The sequence below is a fragment of the Pelecanus crispus genome, chromosome 5 (assembly GCF_030463565.1).
Source record: "Pelecanus crispus isolate bPelCri1 chromosome 5, bPelCri1.pri, whole genome shotgun sequence".
Classification (NCBI taxonomy): domain Eukaryota; kingdom Metazoa; phylum Chordata; class Aves; order Pelecaniformes; family Pelecanidae; genus Pelecanus; species Pelecanus crispus.
In genome coordinates, this window is record NC_134647.1 from 55,934,969 (window position 1) to 55,952,984 (window position 18,016).

General features: G+C 45.7%; 1 protein-coding gene across 1 annotated transcript in view; it reads left to right on the plus strand.

Annotated features, from left to right (window-relative positions):
* Positions 1-18,016, plus strand: part of PACS2 (phosphofurin acidic cluster sorting protein 2) — an 84,033-nt gene that overhangs the window by 37,025 nt on the left and 28,992 nt on the right. The window contains exons 4-15 of the mRNA XM_075711206.1: positions 612-737; positions 3,412-3,574; positions 4,636-4,709; positions 5,487-5,543; positions 7,906-7,965; positions 9,247-9,404; positions 12,121-12,211; positions 12,985-13,059; positions 13,829-13,950; positions 14,725-14,857; positions 15,589-15,693; positions 17,205-17,311. Coding sequence (XP_075567321.1) covers positions 612-737; positions 3,412-3,574; positions 4,636-4,709; positions 5,487-5,543; positions 7,906-7,965; positions 9,247-9,404; positions 12,121-12,211; positions 12,985-13,059; positions 13,829-13,950; positions 14,725-14,857; positions 15,589-15,693; positions 17,205-17,311 — 1,271 coding nt within the window. The remainder of the gene's footprint in view (positions 1-611; positions 738-3,411; positions 3,575-4,635; positions 4,710-5,486; positions 5,544-7,905; positions 7,966-9,246; positions 9,405-12,120; positions 12,212-12,984; positions 13,060-13,828; positions 13,951-14,724; positions 14,858-15,588; positions 15,694-17,204; positions 17,312-18,016) is intronic.

Here is an 18,016-nt window from a genome sequence, read left to right on the forward strand (position 1 = left end):
CAGGTACACAAGAAACTGGGAGGAGGCACAGCCAGAATAGTTGATCCAAAGTGACCAAAGGGCTATTCCATACCATATGACATCATGCTCAATATATAAACTGGGGGGGTTGGCCGGGGAGCAGCGATCACTGCTCGGGAACTGTCTGGGTATTGGTCGGCAGGTGGTGAGCAATTGCACTGTGCATCACTTGCTTTGTATATTATTATTACTATTATTATTATATTGTTATTATTATTATTTTACTTTATTTTCTTTCAATTATTAAACTGTTCTTATCTCAACCCAGGAGTGTTTCTCACTCTTACTCCTCCGATTCTCTCCCCCATCCCATCCGGGTAGGGGGAGTGAGCGAGCGGCTGCGTGGTGCTTAGTTGCTGGCTGGGGCTAAACCACAACACTGGAGAAATGAAAACCCAGAGCTGAGCTGTTTGAGAGATGGAGGCTTCCTTGGGATAATGAAGGATTGTCCACTGAGTGCGAGTTAGCTGTAGGGACTTTTAAAAGCTCCGGGGTTAATCCCTAGGAATGGAGTTTATTTGTGAAGCAGGAAGCTTGGGAGATAGTGTCAAGAGATGTAATAAACTTTTTGATTGTGTTTCCAACCACAGTACCCTCACTTCTTGAAGAGAGAAGGCAACAAGCTTCAGATCATGCTTCAGCGTCGGAAGCGGTACAAGAACCGTACTATTTTAGGCTACAAGACTCTGGCTGTGGGGTCTATCAACATGGCTGAGGTGAGCAGCATTTGATATGATCTCTGTTTACAAAGGTGGACGTTTTCCATTTTCTTTAAACCCAGTGTTGCCACTTTCCTCATTGAGAAGTACCTGGCAGGATTTCATATAGCTGTCTTAATAACTGCAATCAGTATTCACAGGGCAATATTTTAAACAAATTTTACTACTGAGTAATAATATTGGACACTTTCTGGATACTATCTTGAGAGCTAAAGCTTTCACAAAGCTAGGTTATTAATTTGTGAGGGTTTTGTTGTTGCTGTGTGGGTTTTTTAGGGTTAGGGGGTCCAGATCGTAAGTGCAGAACAAGACAGATAGGGTCACTCAGGCAAGCCTTCCAACCCTTGCTGTGCTGTTCTGTGCAGGATCAAGTAGTTTCTCTCATTTTGCTTGAAACACCCTTTGCAATTCTTACTTCACGGCTGTTGGTAATGTAGGTGGAGTTCTATTCACAAGAGGTAAATGATAAAATTTTCAGATTTACATCTGAAAATTAATGCTGGAGTCAAGTATGGATAAATTATTCACTAAGGCTTTCTGAATGGCTTACCTCCATGCTTCATTATTTCATGCCCTGTTTAATCTCTGCTGTTTCTGTTTCTGAGTATTTAGAGATAGGCTTAGCAGTAGCAAGTTCATCTTAACACGAGTATTTTTCATCAGACTGCATTCTGTCAACAAATCATTTCCATCCGAAGTAAGCTAATGTTATGCTCTGATGAGTTATTACTGTATTAAATAATTCATTATGAAGGCCACTCCTTGTGTGCGAGTTCAGCTTCCCTTAGACTTGCAGTAAATGGTGAACTTCCCATTCGAATTGGCTAAATTCCTGGCTTGTATCAGGAATAGTGTGGCCAGCAGGAGCAGGGAGGTGATTGTTCCCCTGTACTCAGCGCTGGTGAGGCCGCACCTGGAATACTGTGTCCAGTTTTGGGCCCCTCAATACAAGAAAGACATTGAGGTGCTGGAGCGTGTTCAGAGAAGGGCAACAAAGCTGGTGAAGGGTCTGGAGCACAGGCCTTATGAGGAGTGGCTGAGGGAACTGGGACTGTTTAGCCTGGAGAAGAGGAGGCTGAGGGGAGACCTTATCGCTCTCTACAACTACCTGAAAGGAGGTTGTAGTGAGGTGGGTGTTGGGCTCTTCTCCCATGTAGTTAGCGATAGGATGAGAGGAAATGGGCTCAAGCTGCGCCAGGGGAGGTTTAGGTTGGATATTGGGAGAAATTTCTTCACAGAAAGGGTAGTCAAGCATCGGAACAGGCTGCCCAGAGAGGTGGTGGAGTCACCATCCCTGGAAGTGTTCAAAAAACGGGTAGATGTGGCACTCTGGGACATGGTTTAGTCTAGTCTACCCTTGATTGGTTTAGTGTGGACTTGGTAGTGTAGGTTAATGGTTGGACTGGATGATCTTACAGGTCTTCTCCAACCTAAACGATTCTATGATTGTATGATTCTAACTTCTGATATGTGGTGGTGTAGCTAACATTTTTCCTGTACCGTGTTTGATTTAAGAACTAGAAATTAAATACTGCCGTAAGGCAGAAAACATGTGGGCCTATTAATTAGACCCATCGGTGAACTTCTAAGTGTTGGGCATTTGCTGCTGCTGCATGTGGTTTTTCTTATGTCTTTTTGTAATGTCAGCTGACTGAGGTTAGAAAGTAAAAAAATTTCAAAGGTTCACTGTGTTAGGAAATAGTTGCTCTCCAGCTCATCTGGAATATTTTTGAAATTGAAGACTTCAGGGAAACAAATTTTACAAGTTCCCCCTCCTCTCCCCTTTGCAGTATAATGACCCCTAAACAGCAATGACACATTTCTTAAAATTAAAAAAAAAAAAAAAAAAAAAGTTCTCTAGCTGTTGAAACAAAGCAATGAGTTGGAGTTGTGAGTCTGAGTAGAGTTTAAGAGTAGGGGGGCATATGTTCCTCATCAGCTCAGGTCTTTTTAAAGCCATGTGAGGAGCTGACAAAGCAGCCTGGTGCATGTTAGAAAGCTGAGGTGCAGGCATGGGGTAGCGCTTTCTGACTCTGGTGGGACAAGAGAAGAATGTAAGTCTTAGGTTCTGGGGAGAGCCTTGTGAGCTGTGAGTGGCAAAGGAAGGAGAAAGCCACACCAAGATGTCCCTCTGCCTCCACCATTGTCTTGTTTTTTGTGACCCACTGCTTCATTATCCAGGGGTGGCCAACTCCTCTGAGTTTCAGGTGCCAGCTCTCTGGAGCAGAGACTTTTGCTTTAGGAAGCACTTTACATCTGTATCTCACCAAGAATTTTTGCCTTTACTGGCTCTTCTGCTGAGCTTTAAGACAAAATTAAGTTCCTTCATTAGGTGTTCAGAAGGTTTGTAACTTGATAATTTGAATGAGTACTGTGCCGTGGAAGCAAATACTTGACTGCCTCATTACTACGTATTGTGCTTCAAGGATGAGCTAATCAGCTGTCAAGTTCAGAATGCTTTTTCTTTCCTTCCATCACTTCCATTAGTCAAAATCTCAACTAGCATTGTGTATTGCCTGCAAGTGGCTCCTGCAGTTGCAGGGTATTGGCTTGCTTCGGTACTTGGAAGTGTGGAGTAATTCTGTTAACATAAATAACTCTTGTAGTATGCAAATGATGCAAATTTAAATACATTTAAATGCAGGTTTGTACTGCTTAATTTCTGTCCCAGGTCATGCAGCACCCAACAGAAGGTGGCCAGGTTCTAAGCCTTTTCAGCAACATCAAAGAGGCTGCAGTGAAGGTAGCAGAAATCTGGATTTTCTCCTTGTCAAGTCAGCCAATTGACCATGAAGACAGCACTATGCAAGCCAGCCAGAAAATCAAGTCTACAGGTAAGAGCACAACCACATCCTCTGAGGACCAGTGCCTTCCTGAACTAGCTGGACTTAAACCCCACCTGGGCTTAGATGCTTCCTGGGACAAATGAGAACTGGTTTGCACAAGTTGCTGTGTCTGTAACTGATTAATACAAGAAAACCCACTTTGCAAACCTATTGCTGTGTAAGCAGGAAGTGTCACAGGAGTAGGGGATTGAAATTGTCGAAGCTTCTCCTGCATATCACACCAGGCCTCAGCCATCCAGCAAGGGTTAGCTGTGTTCTTGCCAACGGTCTTCCAGCATTACTGGTGGATGTGTTGAGAACCTGTAGCTTCTCAACTGGCTAACAGTGTTGTATTCAGGAGATTGACATTTAATCTACTCTTCCAATTTCCTTTTCCTTTGAGTATTCTACAATAAATCTCATTAACTTAGATGAGACCTGCAAACCTGCAACATGTTTTGCTGTGGACTGTGGCCTGGTTTAATGAGTGTAAATCCATGATATTGTGCACTGTATAGGGAAGTAATTGGGTTTCTACTCGTGACAGTCTTTTTATTTGGTACCAGCCTTCTGCTCACTGCTAGAAGAATGACCTGTTGAAGGTGGTGCACACAGGTGCTTGTGTGTTGTTGCCTGAGGCCAGGCAGCTCACCTGAAGTGCCATTTCAGTAAAGGATTTAAGAGTCTCCTGGCATGTCTTTCTTACTCCTTTAAGCCAGTTATGCCCATGTTAGGGAGGAGAAGTAATTCCCTTGTGGAGAAACCTCTTTACTTGCTGCTGTCTACCAGGTGGTTCTTTCCAGGGTACAAGGGGGTGGTGTTTCAGGGAGCCCTATCTGTGTGCTGGTCCTTCCTTCCTACTAGATGTGTTTCTCCTTGTTCCTTACCTCTAGGCCGTTCGTATCTTACTGGTTCTAGCATAGATAGAAGATGAACTAGCAGGCATCTCTTTGTGTGCCTCCTATCTTGATTTGTTACTGTTAGTTGGCCTTCTCTGCTCCCAAGATGAGACTGTCCCCTCACCTTACAGGAGTTTCACAGGATCTCTCCCATCTTTCCTTCCCTTTCAGACAACTATTCCGAGGAAGAGTACGAGAGCTTCTCTTCTGAGCAGGAGGCCAGTGATGATGCCGTACAGGGCCAGGTACTGTTTAGGGCATGGCTTCTCCCTGTGAGAGCTTCAGTAGAGCATGTACACTCTCAGCTCGTGCTTGAAACTAAAAGCTTATTTCTTTAGCTAAGCCATGACAGTGCAAGGCTGTCACCAAGTGTTTAGCTGCAGTGGCAGAAGACCTGCACAGTAACCCATTTGTTCCACCATGCTGTGATTTATCTGTTCATGTGTTTGGACTTGAGCTCCCTTTAAACACTAAAACATTAGCATCCTTGTGCATTTCTCTGCTTAATGGTCAAGGCATCAGTTGATTGCTTCTGTAATGCTGATTGGCTTGAAAGAACCCAACTAGATCCCCAGCTGTAATTAAAGGGCCAGTGGGGTCTGAGTCAGTTTTTAGTCTTTAATACCTTCTACAAAATAGGTCCTTACGGAGAACCTCCTGGCTAGATGTGAGATGCTTTTGAGTTTGGGTCTTACTTGCCTTCAGACTCTTGCGTCACCTGCCTTCCACCTCCTGGAGGGTACTGAGAGAGGAACCCACTGAAATATGGGGCTGTGACTATTCTTGTTCCTTGAATGCAGAACTAGGTCTGTTTTGCTTCTCCAAGCTGTTATTCTTGGCTCTCTGCAGACCTGGTTCACTTCCTTTTTCCCCTCTGCCATCGTAAGTGCAATTAAGGCAAATGCTGAAAGCCTGGAAGACGGAGCAGCAGGTTCATTTTCACAGAGGGAACAGTTTTAGCACGTAAATACTCATGTGTCCCCAAATCACAAAGGTAACACAGGAATCCTCTTTCTGTTCAGGATTTGGATGATGATGAGTACGAGCTGGGGAAGCCCAAGAAGCAGCGGAGATCGATAGTAAGAACGACGTCCATAACCAGGGTCGGTGGAAATTAGTTTTACTAACACTGACGGGGTTTGGCCAGGATGCATAGTGCATGTGGTTTATGGGAGCAGCAGTACTAGACATGCTGGCCCAGCAGAGAGCTTGGGGGCATGGTCACAGCATGTGAAGAGCTACCAGAAGCAGCCAGTTCAGGGGGTGGGACCGTCCAAGGTGTGTGTATGTGCTGTCTTGAGTGTCCTTTGGCTGCAAGGCTAAGGAGCTCCAAAAATCATTAAATGTGTGAAATTCACCTCCATGAAGAAGCCAATGCAGGGTTGATGCTCATGTAAGTCCTGAAAGTAGTTTTAAGTGAAGGGAAGCTCTTCTGTTTGTGTTCTGCATGGGAGAGGCCAGTGGGAAGGTATCAAAATGAACTTAAGGAGCTCAGTCAGGGGCTGGAGCTTGGCAGATAAACCTGAGGTGGTGCTTGTGGTGCTGAGGCAAAAGAAGTAGCTGGATATTGAAGGCTTTGGCAAGTCACATGCAGCTATCCACCCTCTCACAGCAAGCATGTGTAGGCCTGCAAAGCTGCACTTCTGTGTGGAGCTGTGACTTGTGCTTGACCATGCCGTAATGCAGCTTTCTGCTTACACAAGTGTTTATGCACATCTGTGATGACAGTAACCCAAAACCACCAGGATGGGCTAGGTTTCCTTTTTTGAACTTTGGAGTAAGTTTGGAGATCATTGTACCTCCAGTGAGGCTATTTCTGAAACCCACATTTTGATAAGGTCTGAAATAAACCCTGTTTTGACCTGAATCTGCCACTAAAAAGACGCTTTGTATGAGACCAGGAGCATGCTAAGTTCATATCCTTGGTGTCTTTAGTATTGTTTTCAGGTGTCAGTGACAAGCTGGGACAAAATACACTACTTGGTTATTAAATGAGCAACTTTCTCTTTAGTAAGAATAGTGTCTTTCTAGCCCTGACCACTAAACTGATACCGAGTCTCCAGTATGTGGGGCTGGTGCAAAACTGGGTTTGGTGCTGCTAGTTAAGTTAACATCAGTCCAGCTCCAAACCCAACAGGTCTCCTGTCTGCTGCCTGTCAAACCATTCAGACCACTGAACAGCTCTTGCCATGTCACCTTAGCTGCTGCACGCTGTATGTCCTTCCTCCACAGACTGCCGTGCTGATCCAAGGTGGTCTGTGTGATTGACAGTTTTGCTTGGCATCCTGAGCCAGAGGAGAACTCTCACTATCATGAGAGTATCTTGACCTCACAAGTGCATTTCGGACAGAAATAGGGCAGTCTTTGGAGCATCTTGTTTGAGGCCTGGTGGATTTATTTCACCTAAACTTCAGCAGTCTAGAAGGTGGCTGCAGCTCGCAGGATTTGAGTTCAGAGGTAAAGGACTAGGTTTGGAGGCATGGGGCAGTATGAAGTGTCTGGGGCCAGAATGGGAGCAGGCAGTTGGACTTGCAAGAAGAGCTCATGTGAGATACAGGAGAGCCAGCAAATGGGCAACTTTCTTTGCCTAAGAGTGGCCTGGTACCAGCCATTTTCTCCTCCCTTTCCTCCTGACACAGGGATGCCACCTCAAATGCTCTGTATCAGCACTCACACCTGGGCCCATCTCATCTTCCTTTTCTTCAGAGTGTGCGTATTAGGTTGGTCAGTGACAGACAGAAGGGCTGGGCAGCTCGTGGCAAATCTCAACTGTTTGGTCGTGCAAGAGAGAGCGAGCTCTTGAGGGCAAGTAAACACAAAAAAAAGTGCAACAGTTTGACTTGTGCTGTTTTTGACTTGGCGCCTGCCGTGTCCACGATCTGGGGGGTATCAGATTCGAAACGCATTTTTCTCATAGGCAAGTGCTAAGGACAAGCCCCACAACTTTTCTACAGTGCTGTTAGTTAAATAAATGAGCCTGCCAGGATGAACTGCAAGCTCCTGGGAAAAACAGTGCTTTGTTGGTGGAAAACACATTTGTATTTTGGGTCAGTGGGCAGATTCCTATGCTGGCTCACCCATGTTAAGAAACAGAAAAGTTGACTGTCACATGTTTGCCAGAAATATATCAAACAGGTACAGGAGGCAGTCTGGCAGATAAAATAATGTTATCTACTGTGTGTCCAACCAAGAATGGTGTGCCATCCATCAGGGCCAGAAGATTTGTAATGCTTGGTGGAGTGGGATGTAGTTTGTTGTAATGCAGGAAGTAAAGTATCATAGGTGTGGAAAAGCTGATTTCAACATAAGAACAGAAGAGACTTGTGGTGCCAGGAGTTGCTTGCTAGAGGACCAGTGTCAGATGTGTCTGGGCTTCTGGCAGACTGGGAGAAAACAGTTCACTTAATGCTTTACTTATGTAAAAGTGTCTTTGACTTGCAGCAACAAAACTTCAAACAGAAGGTTGTGGCATTGCTGAAGAGGTTTAAAGTGTCTGATGAGGTAAGTAATTCATTCTGTAAGCCTTCCTGTCTTGTGTGTTGCCCTCTGCTTGGTGTATCTTGCTTCAGTTTTCAGGAACACTCTTCTGTTTTTCCCCTAGTTCCCTTCATTTTGTTTTCAAGTCTGCAGTGGATGTGACCTTTCCTTACACCCTGGCTTTGCATGGAGGCTTGTGGGCCAACTTTAAAATGTCATCAAACGTTTTCTAGATCGAGTTTTATCAAAAGCACATTTTGGCAACCACGTGTGTACCCATTAATTTTGCAGACTGCTTTGAAATTATCTTTGACCCTTTCAAAGGCAAGTAGTCTATGGTGTACATTGCTTGTGAAGTTAAATCCCAGCCTGTTTGATCATCTTACTAGAACAGCCAGGCAAGACGTGAAAAACTTGGATAGGGAACGCAGATCCACAGGAAAGTCAGCTGTCCGGTCAGAGCTGAAAATGAAAGAGATCCAGAACCCAAGAAATCTGTGTAACGTTAAGTATCTAATATAAAAACACTTGACATCTTAATTGGCTGTATGGCTGTGTGCTGATTTTGTGGCCTGTAGGAAAGAGTGAGTAACTCCTCATGCTTCTTTATGCTTCCAAACAGTCCTGTTAGCTTTGCTGTTCTTCCCAAGTTAGCTCAGCAGAGTCAGCACCCATAGCTGAGGTCTCAGCCATGAGACCTGGAGCTGCCATTCAAAAAGCAAGCTCTGAACTGTGCACAGCTGCCTGCTTACTCTGGTGTCTATGTGAAGCAACCTGTGGAAGTTTTGTGTGAGATACCTGTTCTCTTCCGGTCTGCGTTGGTGGCAGCTGATCATTGTCCAGGTTTCAGGCGCCTCCTGTGGACATTTTTGTCATTTCTACCTGCTTGGATATCAAATCAGGAGGTGTCATGGCAACTTTTTCAGTAAAACCCAAGACAGGTTACACTGTTGGAAGTACGGCATTTCTGTACTTGTTCAAAGAAAACTGGGACTCCATTAGGGGCCTTTTTAAAGCTTTGTTTATAGAATGGGGTTAAATAATGAACATAATCTATGGTTAATAGCTTGTTTGTGAACGCGTAGTCCAATAGGTAACTCCTGCTTAACCAGACACTGACAAGCTTGACCCAAAACAAGCACTTCTCATGTACTTAATGTTTCTGTTGGATATAGTATCCTTGCACTAGGAACAGAATCTTACTCCCAAGACTGGTGTGCTGCAGTCTTCAGGGGAGATCAGGTGATGTAGGATTAGTCTGGCTCTTAGCAGAGTCAGCAATGTGTGCTTTTGTCCTGTGTGTAGGTTCTGGATTCAGAGCAGGACCCAGCAGAGCATGTTCCAGAGGTGGAGGAGGACTTGGACCTTCTGTATGACACACTGGATATAGAGAACCCCAGTGACAGTGGGCCAGAAATGGAGGATGATGACAGTGTCTTGAGCACTCCAAAGCCAAAGTTAAAGTAAGTGTGGGGTGGCTGGTGCTGGGCCAGAGAGAGATCATGCACAGTGTCAGCACAAATTAGGTGGTGTTTCTATTCTCACCCCACCATCCTGGGTTTTTTTACCCTCTTGACCTGGTGTCAGAGCCCTAGTGTGTGCTCTTACAACATGAATGACTGCTTGTGAGCTGGGGGTAGTAGAGGAGGGAGGGTCTAACTTCCCTTCAGTCTCATGTCTTCCTTGTTCCTTTTGCAGATGTTCTGCCTGCCCTGCCACCTGAGCACAGGGGTAGGAATTGCTGGCTGGCAGGCAGGCAGTAGAATTGAACTGTACACAGGTGTTTTGAAGAGGTGGTAGAAACAGCCAGGAAATCTGTGCTAAGGCAGAAGATGTGGTTGGAAGCTGCAGAAGTAGAGGCAGGGATGGACAAGGCAGACTGTGTCTTTCTGGAAAAGCTTATAAGACCCTATGTGGAAAGAGAGTCTTTGCAGGGATTAAGGAAGCAGAGCTGCAGGAAACAAAGGAGTTCCTCAGGGCCCAAGGGGTCTGACTGTAGCACATGTAGATACACGTAGGCCTGTTCTGAACCGGCTTTTGTGGGCACTGACATATGGGCAATCACAGCACTGTGGAGCTGAGCTGGGGATCGCTGGCTCAGGGTCTTGAGCAGATGCAGAACCCTGTGCTAACAGAGCTGTGTCATGTCCCTGTCGAATAAAGACTGAAAACATGAGACTGAGCTGCACTCATGCTTCTGGCTGGATTGTGGTTGCATGCTCAGGCCTTCAGTGTTGTGATAGCTCTGAAACAAGCAAAGCCTACCACTGCAGTTGGTCGGTACAGTGTCTGCTAAATGCCAGCTAATTACCAGGTGTCAAAATATCCTAATTAATGTAGAATAACCTAGTTGGGCTAAGAATAGATTCTGAGTCTGGAGTGACTTGTTCCCTATGAGTGAGCCAGATGTCAAGGGTAGACTGGGGCAGCAGTGGTAAGTGATGCAGCTGGTGGCTTATAAAGGCGTTGGGAGCTTGACCCAATATATTGCCAGTTGGTAGGCCCTACCCTGAAGGGACTTGAAAGTAGATGTGTTGTGGTAAGCAGCTGCGTTGAAACAAGCCAAAATGTTGTACTGTACACACTTACGGTTTGTGTCCTGTTCCCTCGAGCCGAGGAGCTAACTGTTCTGGGATATGTGATTGCTGGAATATTGCTGGAAGAACAACTTATTGTGTCTGGTCCTGAGGAGACACTTTGTCATTTGCTGTGTCCAGTTCGTGTTCTAATCTTGAAAGGGGATGTGATAAATGCTGTTTAGGCAGGTGTGCTGGTTTTAGCTGGGGTAGAGTTGATTTTCTTCATAGTAGCTAGTATGGGGCTGTGTTTTGGATTTCTGCTGAAAACAGTGTTGATAAATCAGGCATGTTTTTGTTACTGCTGAGCAGTGCTTACACAGAACCAAGGCCTTTTCTGCTTCTCACATGACCCCACCAGCGAGTAGGCTGGGGGTGCACAAGAAGTTGGGAGGGGACACAGCTGGGACAGCTGACCCCAACTGACCAAAGGGATATTCCATACCATATGACGTCATGTTCAGCATATAAACCTGGGGGAAGAAGAAGGAAGGGGGGGGACATTTGGAGTGATGGCGTTTGTCTTCCCAAGTAATCATTACGCGTGATTGAGCCCTGCTTTCCTGGAGATGGCTGAACACCTGCCTGCCTGCCGATGGGAAGAAGTGAATGAATTTCTTGTTTTGCTTTGCTTGCGTGTGCGGCTTTTGCTTTACTTACTACACTGTCTTTATCTCAACCCACGAGTTTTCTCACTTTTACTATTCTGATTCTCTCTCCCATCCCACTGTGAGGGGAGTGAGTGTGTGGCTGTGTAGGGCTTAGCTGCTGCCTGGGGTTAGTTACACCATGACAGCAGGTTTTTCCTGCAACAAAAAAAAAAAAAAAATCAGTTCCTTAAATTGTAATTGAGTCTTGTAGCCTGGTGTGATGAGCTGCCTTTTTACGTGGAAGCGCAATCTGATTGTATGCGATACCTTATCTTACTGAGCAAATGTGTAATTGGATCCTAGGGCTGGCAGCCAAATCCAGATGCAAGCTGGAAATAAAATGCGTATTAGCACCAAGAGTCACTTACAGGAGCAGAGTATCGGTGGGGGGCAGTAACTCTACTTGCTGTATTTCAGTCAAGAGCTAGACCCTGTCTGGAATGGCATGTAGTTCAATCAGCATTTGCAAAGCTGAAACAAGAATTGCAGTGTGAAACTTTGCACCTGGTGCTTGGGGTAGTGAGGACACCACTGCTTGTGTGGGGTGAACGTGTATTCTGTTCTGCTGTGGGAAAATGCTGGACCCACATGCCCACCCTGGATTTTATGGAAACAAAAGCTGCTGTTTGGTGTGTAGTGTGGGAGCATGTGAGTGTTCCTAGTAAGACCTTTATAAATATGGTCTGCTGTGTGACAGGTGACATGTTGGATCCATTAGATGGAGGTCGGTCTGTCAGTGTCAGGGCTAGGCAGGGGTCCCTGGACTTTCTGGCTTCTCTTGGTGTCCTGGAGACCTCCCCTTCCGTTCAGAAGTAGCCTATAAATTTTACTGGAACCATTGGGGAGCAGTAGGACATCCTGGGAGCACTCATGTTGCTTTGCTGTGAATGTGGTGGACTTTCTCTGTTAGTGTTTTTTGATAATAAGAAACTGGTTTTGCTTGCTTTATTCAGACCTTACTTTGAAGGATTGTCACACTCCAGCTCTCAGACAGAAATTGGTAGCATCCACAGCATCAGGAGCCAGAGAGAGCCATCAAGTCCTGTAAGTCATGTTTCAAGAAGGTATTTATCTGCAGGTAATACAGCAGACCTGCACTGTCTCTATTTGCATGTGTAAATTAAAGCACCCTCCCTGACCTCCTCCAAAGACATAGATGCAGAGATACGAATTTTCTGTTAAGAAAACATGTTTGTTGTTTGGGGGGGGGTGGGGTTGTTGGTGTTGTATGGGTGGGTTTGGGGGGGGGGGGGGGGTTGTTCGGGGTTTTTTTTGTTTGGGTTTTTTTTTTTTTTTTTTTTTTTTAAGCAAATATTGTATTAACTCAGGGGGACATCTTCAGGTTATGTATTGAATACTTGCTAATGGTATGAATAGCACCAGATTCCTGTGTTCTTGAAATGACTGCCAGGATGGGAGATGTTGCCTGGGAGTTTTAGGGACTCCTTGGCGCTGTTTGGAGGAAGCTTTACCTTACTGTTGTTGGGGTACTTTTCATGGTGGCTGGGAGCAAACACTGAGGGGCAGCTCACCCTCTTTTCCATCCCTTCGTGGATGGGCATATTAGGTGCATAGAATATAGGTCCTATTCCAGGGCACTTCATTGCCTCTACTGTGTATTGTGCATCAGCTACTGCTTTGCCACATCCCACACTAATGCCTTCAGTCCTGGTGTGACCAGGAAGCACTCCTGGTCACTGAAGAGCTGTGCAATGTTTAAATGGAGAAGTGTGTCTTTTGAACAGGCTGATCCAGAGAGTGTGGCTGAAAACTGTTCAGGTGCAATACCTCCTAATGATTTTTGTCCTCTCAAGCAGGTAGAAGTGCCTGAAAAGACAAAGAGTCTTGGAACCAAACATGCAGGCGACAGTATTTCTGACACTGTTTCTTATGTAAGTTGAAAATGCACTTGTTAACATTCCTCCTGTGGTGTCTACTCTGAACTGCATTCTGTGGCATGCGTCTGCCCATCCATAGAGTTGCACATGCAATACAACTTACGTAGGTAATGTTAGCTGCAATGAAAATAATGCTGAGCTCTCCTCCTGACCTTAGTTGTTGGAGGTTCTTGTCTTTCAGCCTTTTGAAACAGAAATGCTTTACGTGGCCTTCTGTTTAAAGAGTCTTTCTCTTGGTTTGAGGAAGGCTGGCCTAAAGTATGCTACTGAGCATGTGCATTGCCCTGAAAAGTATCCTCAGGGCTGTTCCATTTTATCAGACAGAAGTATTACTTCAAGCTGAATTGGCAGAAATCAAACTGGTCCTGGGGTAAAAATCCCAAAGCTCAAGTTGGGACATGCAGTTGGTAACATTTCTCCCATGTCTTTTCTGTCTCTGCTAGTTCATTTGGGTAAGCTGAATTAATCTGCATTGTATGAGGAGGCATGTCACTGGCTTTGAGCTGGGAGAGTGCCTATTCCAAATAGCATATCTGAGTACCTTTCCTACCTCCAGCTCCCTTGTGGAGCAGAGCTGGAAACTGGTAGCCCCAGATAGCCAGTATTGGCTTCTCCCTTTTGGCAGTGAGTAGCATGTCTGGAAGAGGGCAGCCTGAATGTGTCCCAGCCAGAGCTAAGCTGGGGTGCCTCCTGCCAGCCCTTGTGGTAGTGAGACAGAGGGGAGCGTTTGTTCCTGATGACACGGTTCCCTGTATTTTTGCAGGAGTCTAACCAGCAAGCTGAGGTCCAGGAAGCTGAACTTCCCACACCAGATGTGTTTGTCGAGAAGCTCCCACCCAGCGGGAAGATCACTAAGACAGAGTCCCTTATTATCCCGTCCACCAGGTAGAGTGGTGACACAGCATTGTGCCTGCAGGTCTGCTTGGGAAGTCATGGACAGCTTGCTAGCATTTGTTCAGGATGGCCTTAAGCCATGACTGCAAGGAGACCCTCCTTGTGTTCAGGCACTTAAGTGATGTGTCTTGAGCACTTGATAAATGAGTGCTCAGAACCATGAAGGGCAGCATTGCTCTGAAGTTCCTCCTGTCTCCTCTGTTGTGCCTGCTCCACGTCCAAGGCAGTTTTTATAAAACTCTGGAGCTGTTTGCTCAAAGATACTTTGCTAAGTCAATGTCTGATGCAGATTTTTAGCCTTAAAGGTGGTTGTCAAGTCTAACATGTCCTGTTAAACCTTCCCAAATAGGGTAGTGAATGTGGGCTTCAGCAACCCCACCGTATAGTTTCTCCAGTCATTTGCAAGCAAATAGATGTTCTTTTGAAGAGGTATTTCTGTGCTGCTTTTGGGGGGTGTGACTATAGTTTGCGTGGCTGGATCCTATTATGCTTGTGTAGCAATAGCAGGGTGGTGGTGTGGGTCTTACTATGGGCTGTGGAAGTCTGCCTGGGACTCCTGGAAACATGCTTTGTACCTGAACTGTGTGCTCTGCACTGTCAGAAGCAGAATTGGCAGATCTCAAGCTAGTTCAGATCTACGTGCATGATTCCCCAATGCCTCCACTCACATTGTTGAGGTTGCCAGACTGGGTGATCTGGGATTTGGGGGATGTATGTCACTGAGATACGAGCCAGCTCTGGAATGCAAGCGCATCTCTCTAGCAGGTCTGAAGGGAAGCAGACGGGACGTCGGGGAAGGAGCACGTCTCTGAAGGAGAGACAGCCAGTGAGGCCACAGAACGAGAGAGCGAACAGTCTGGACAATGAACGCTCTCCAGACACCCGGCACCACTTACAGGTGTGAAAAAGATTGCTGTGTCTCCAGCCACTCATAGTTTTTCCTCTTCTCCAACTGTCTCCTGTGGTCCCTTTCCTTCTGGTCCAAGTGCCATCCCTGCTGGAAAGGAACTGGGTCCTGCGGCTTCAGGAAGGAGGGAATTTATGTCTTGGCTGATACTGTATCTTCCATCCAGTCTGCTGGGTTTTGCCAGCTTGTTTCTTTGTCAGGCCGCCATAAACTGAAAACACTGGAACAGATTGTTATGATGAGAAATGAATAGGGATGTGTTGAGGAATTACTCCTTTGAAATAAGGCAAATTGCTAGGGATTGCAAAAGACTTGTGCAGAGCATATGTGCCATGCTTTTGTTAGCTGCGGGACTCAGTTCCCTCCTTGAAGGAGACTGTTCCTGGCTTCTGTGCCAAAATTCCGTGGGCTACTGTTAATTAGTATAAAGTGATGTAAGTAAAAGTGCATGGCAGAAGGAGTAATCACCAAGAAACCCGAAGTGGCTAATACAGGAGCCTGCAGAATATTGGAGCCTGCAGAATACTGCAGTATTGAAGAAGCTGATTAAGTGTCAGTCCCAGCAGCCAGCGCAGCTGCTAGTATGCCTTTGCTGATGGGGTGACCGAGCACAGGCCAGCCATGCACAGCCACCTCTCACGAATTGCAAGAGCTGGAGCTGGTGACTTGACGATTAGAGCTGACATTTCCTACTGTTCTCTTCTCTGTGTCTTTATTTCCAGATCCCCAGGAAAACAGTGTATGACCAACTAAATCACATCCTGGTTTCCGATGACCAGCTGCCAGAAAACATTATTCTTGTCAATACTTCTGACTGGCAAGGCCAGGTAAAGGCAGGAGACGTTACCTGAAGCACAGTTCTCCTTCACTGTTCCTCCTCAGGAATGGACAGGCCTTGAGCTCTACCACTAACCAAGTAGGTTCTGCTGCTTGGTTGGAAGAGGAGTGGTGGTGCGTGGGGGCTGGCAGCATACTGAGTGTTCAGTGCCTACAGATTGGATTTCGTTTGACCAGGAGATACTGTGGATCTTGTAAAGCTTTGCCACCTGAGACTTTCCACAGAGGTTTTTTTCTCTTCTGCAAAATGCCATTCCTTCTGGTTAGCAGCGCGCTGGGAATGGCTAGACACTTGCACTCAAGAGCGTGCTTCTCAACTGTGGTAGACTGGGACAAAGGAAGCAAGGAGGACTGCCCTGTGGTTTAGGCTGAGACTTTTAGGCACAGGTGGTGAACACAGGAGAAAATATTTCAGGTCAGCTGTGTTGCCTTGCATACATGCTTGTGATTCCTGACTTCAGGCATGTCACTCCATCTTTTTTGAGTGAGTGATAGTGGTGTTAAGGACAACCTTGAGCAGTGCTTTCTTGTGCTGGCAACGTGGGGTGGTTTGTTATGGGTTTGGAACACATTTTGCTCTTTTCGGAACCTCAGTCTGAGAAAGCAGTAAAATAAATATGGAAGAGGAGCAGTAAACATGCGCTGGGTGACAGTCGCCAGTAGAACTTCTGCCACGCTTGTGGAGTTATATTGTCTAGTTTGGCTTTCCGTTTCTAGAAGAACTAGGGTCTCAATGTCTGAGAGCAAAAATACCAGCTGAGATACTGTTTCCCGTTTCTCTATACTTGGAAGGTAGAGAAATGCCTTCCAGAGATGGACAGAAGGCGTTATAGGTCGTCTTCCTGTAGTCTTAGCAGCTTGTGCCTGCAGTATCAGAGGGCATGAAGATAGCATTGGCTTGGGTGTATAGATTAGTGGTGCAGCATTTGAAAATGTGAGATAACTGCTGAGTCTCATCAATATTACGTCTGTGTATACCCAAGGTGTGTGTTAACTTGTTTCCCATTAGCCGCATGGAGGGGAACATGAGGAACATGTGTGTTGGTAACACCCTTCCCTTTTTTAGTGCTTGAGGGTGGGCAGAATATGGCATTTAAGTCCTTTTGAAATCAGAGAGAGATGTAACTGCAGTTCCAGAAGCAGGTGAGTAGACAGCATCTGCGCTTACCTAGTGCTGTCTGCTAGGCGAATGGCTTCCTGCTGCTCTGCTCTCTGCAGCCATAAAAACCCTGCTGTTCTAGAGTTGTTGTTGCAGTGTTTTGGATATACTGTTGGTGTTTGTCAAGAAGGTGCAGTGTTTCCATTTTTCTAGAGGAAGAGCTTTCCTTTGGTTGATGCACAAGGACGAGGTATTTGGGAAATAGCCGTATCACAAATTGGACCTGGGGAGAGTGCCCATGCTTGGGTGTGAGAATACCTAGGAGGCTGGGGGAAGCAGATTTTCTTCTTGTGACAAACTGTACCAAAAAAAGGACTATAAAATGTTCTGTTCTCTCCTCAGTACCTATCAGATGTCTTGCAAAAGCATACCTTGCCAGTGGTCTGCACATGCTCCTCAGCTGATATTCAGGCAGCTTTCAGCACTATTGTCTCCAGGATACAGAGATAGTAAGTTCTCACCTTGCTTGTGTTGTTTGTTGCATCTCCGCTCTAAAAGCCTCTCAGCTCCTGTGCCCCAGTGCCCAGGGAGTTTTTCATCCAATAGCTGAGAAATACCTCTCCCTTCCAATACTTCTCCCCAGTCTACTCTCCTGAAGTCAGTTGTGTGGCTCTTCAGCATTTTCCAGCCCTGCAAAGTTGTTGCTGTTCTGCCATGTGTGTGAGGATACAAGTCTCCTTTCATCGACACCAGTGATTTTAAAAGATTGTGCTTTGGAGGCTGCCTCATAGGTCAGATCTAATAACCAGTAAAACATGCAAAGCTCATAGGTAGGTTTTTAAATAGTTCTTGCTGCCCCCCCCCCCAGTAATTCCCAGACCAATTCCTCAAGGCATTCCCTAGATACCTACTGAGGGCTGTGGGTACCTGAATATGTCCTCTGACACAGCAGTTAGTTGCAATAGGTACATCTTAACCTAGATAGTTGAGTCTAGCCCTTTAGATTATCAAAATGTGTGAAAGAAGGAGCAAGGAGACCAATTAAGAAAGTACTGAACAATGTTGCATTTTATTAATAATGTTTTAAGCTGCTGATAATTATTGCGATATTGCCTTGTGTATTGAACGAGCTCTCTTCTGCCATGGTTGTTATTAACCAATTCTTTTTTTTTTACTTGTTCTGAAATAGCTGGTTGGAAGCACAATTATGAATA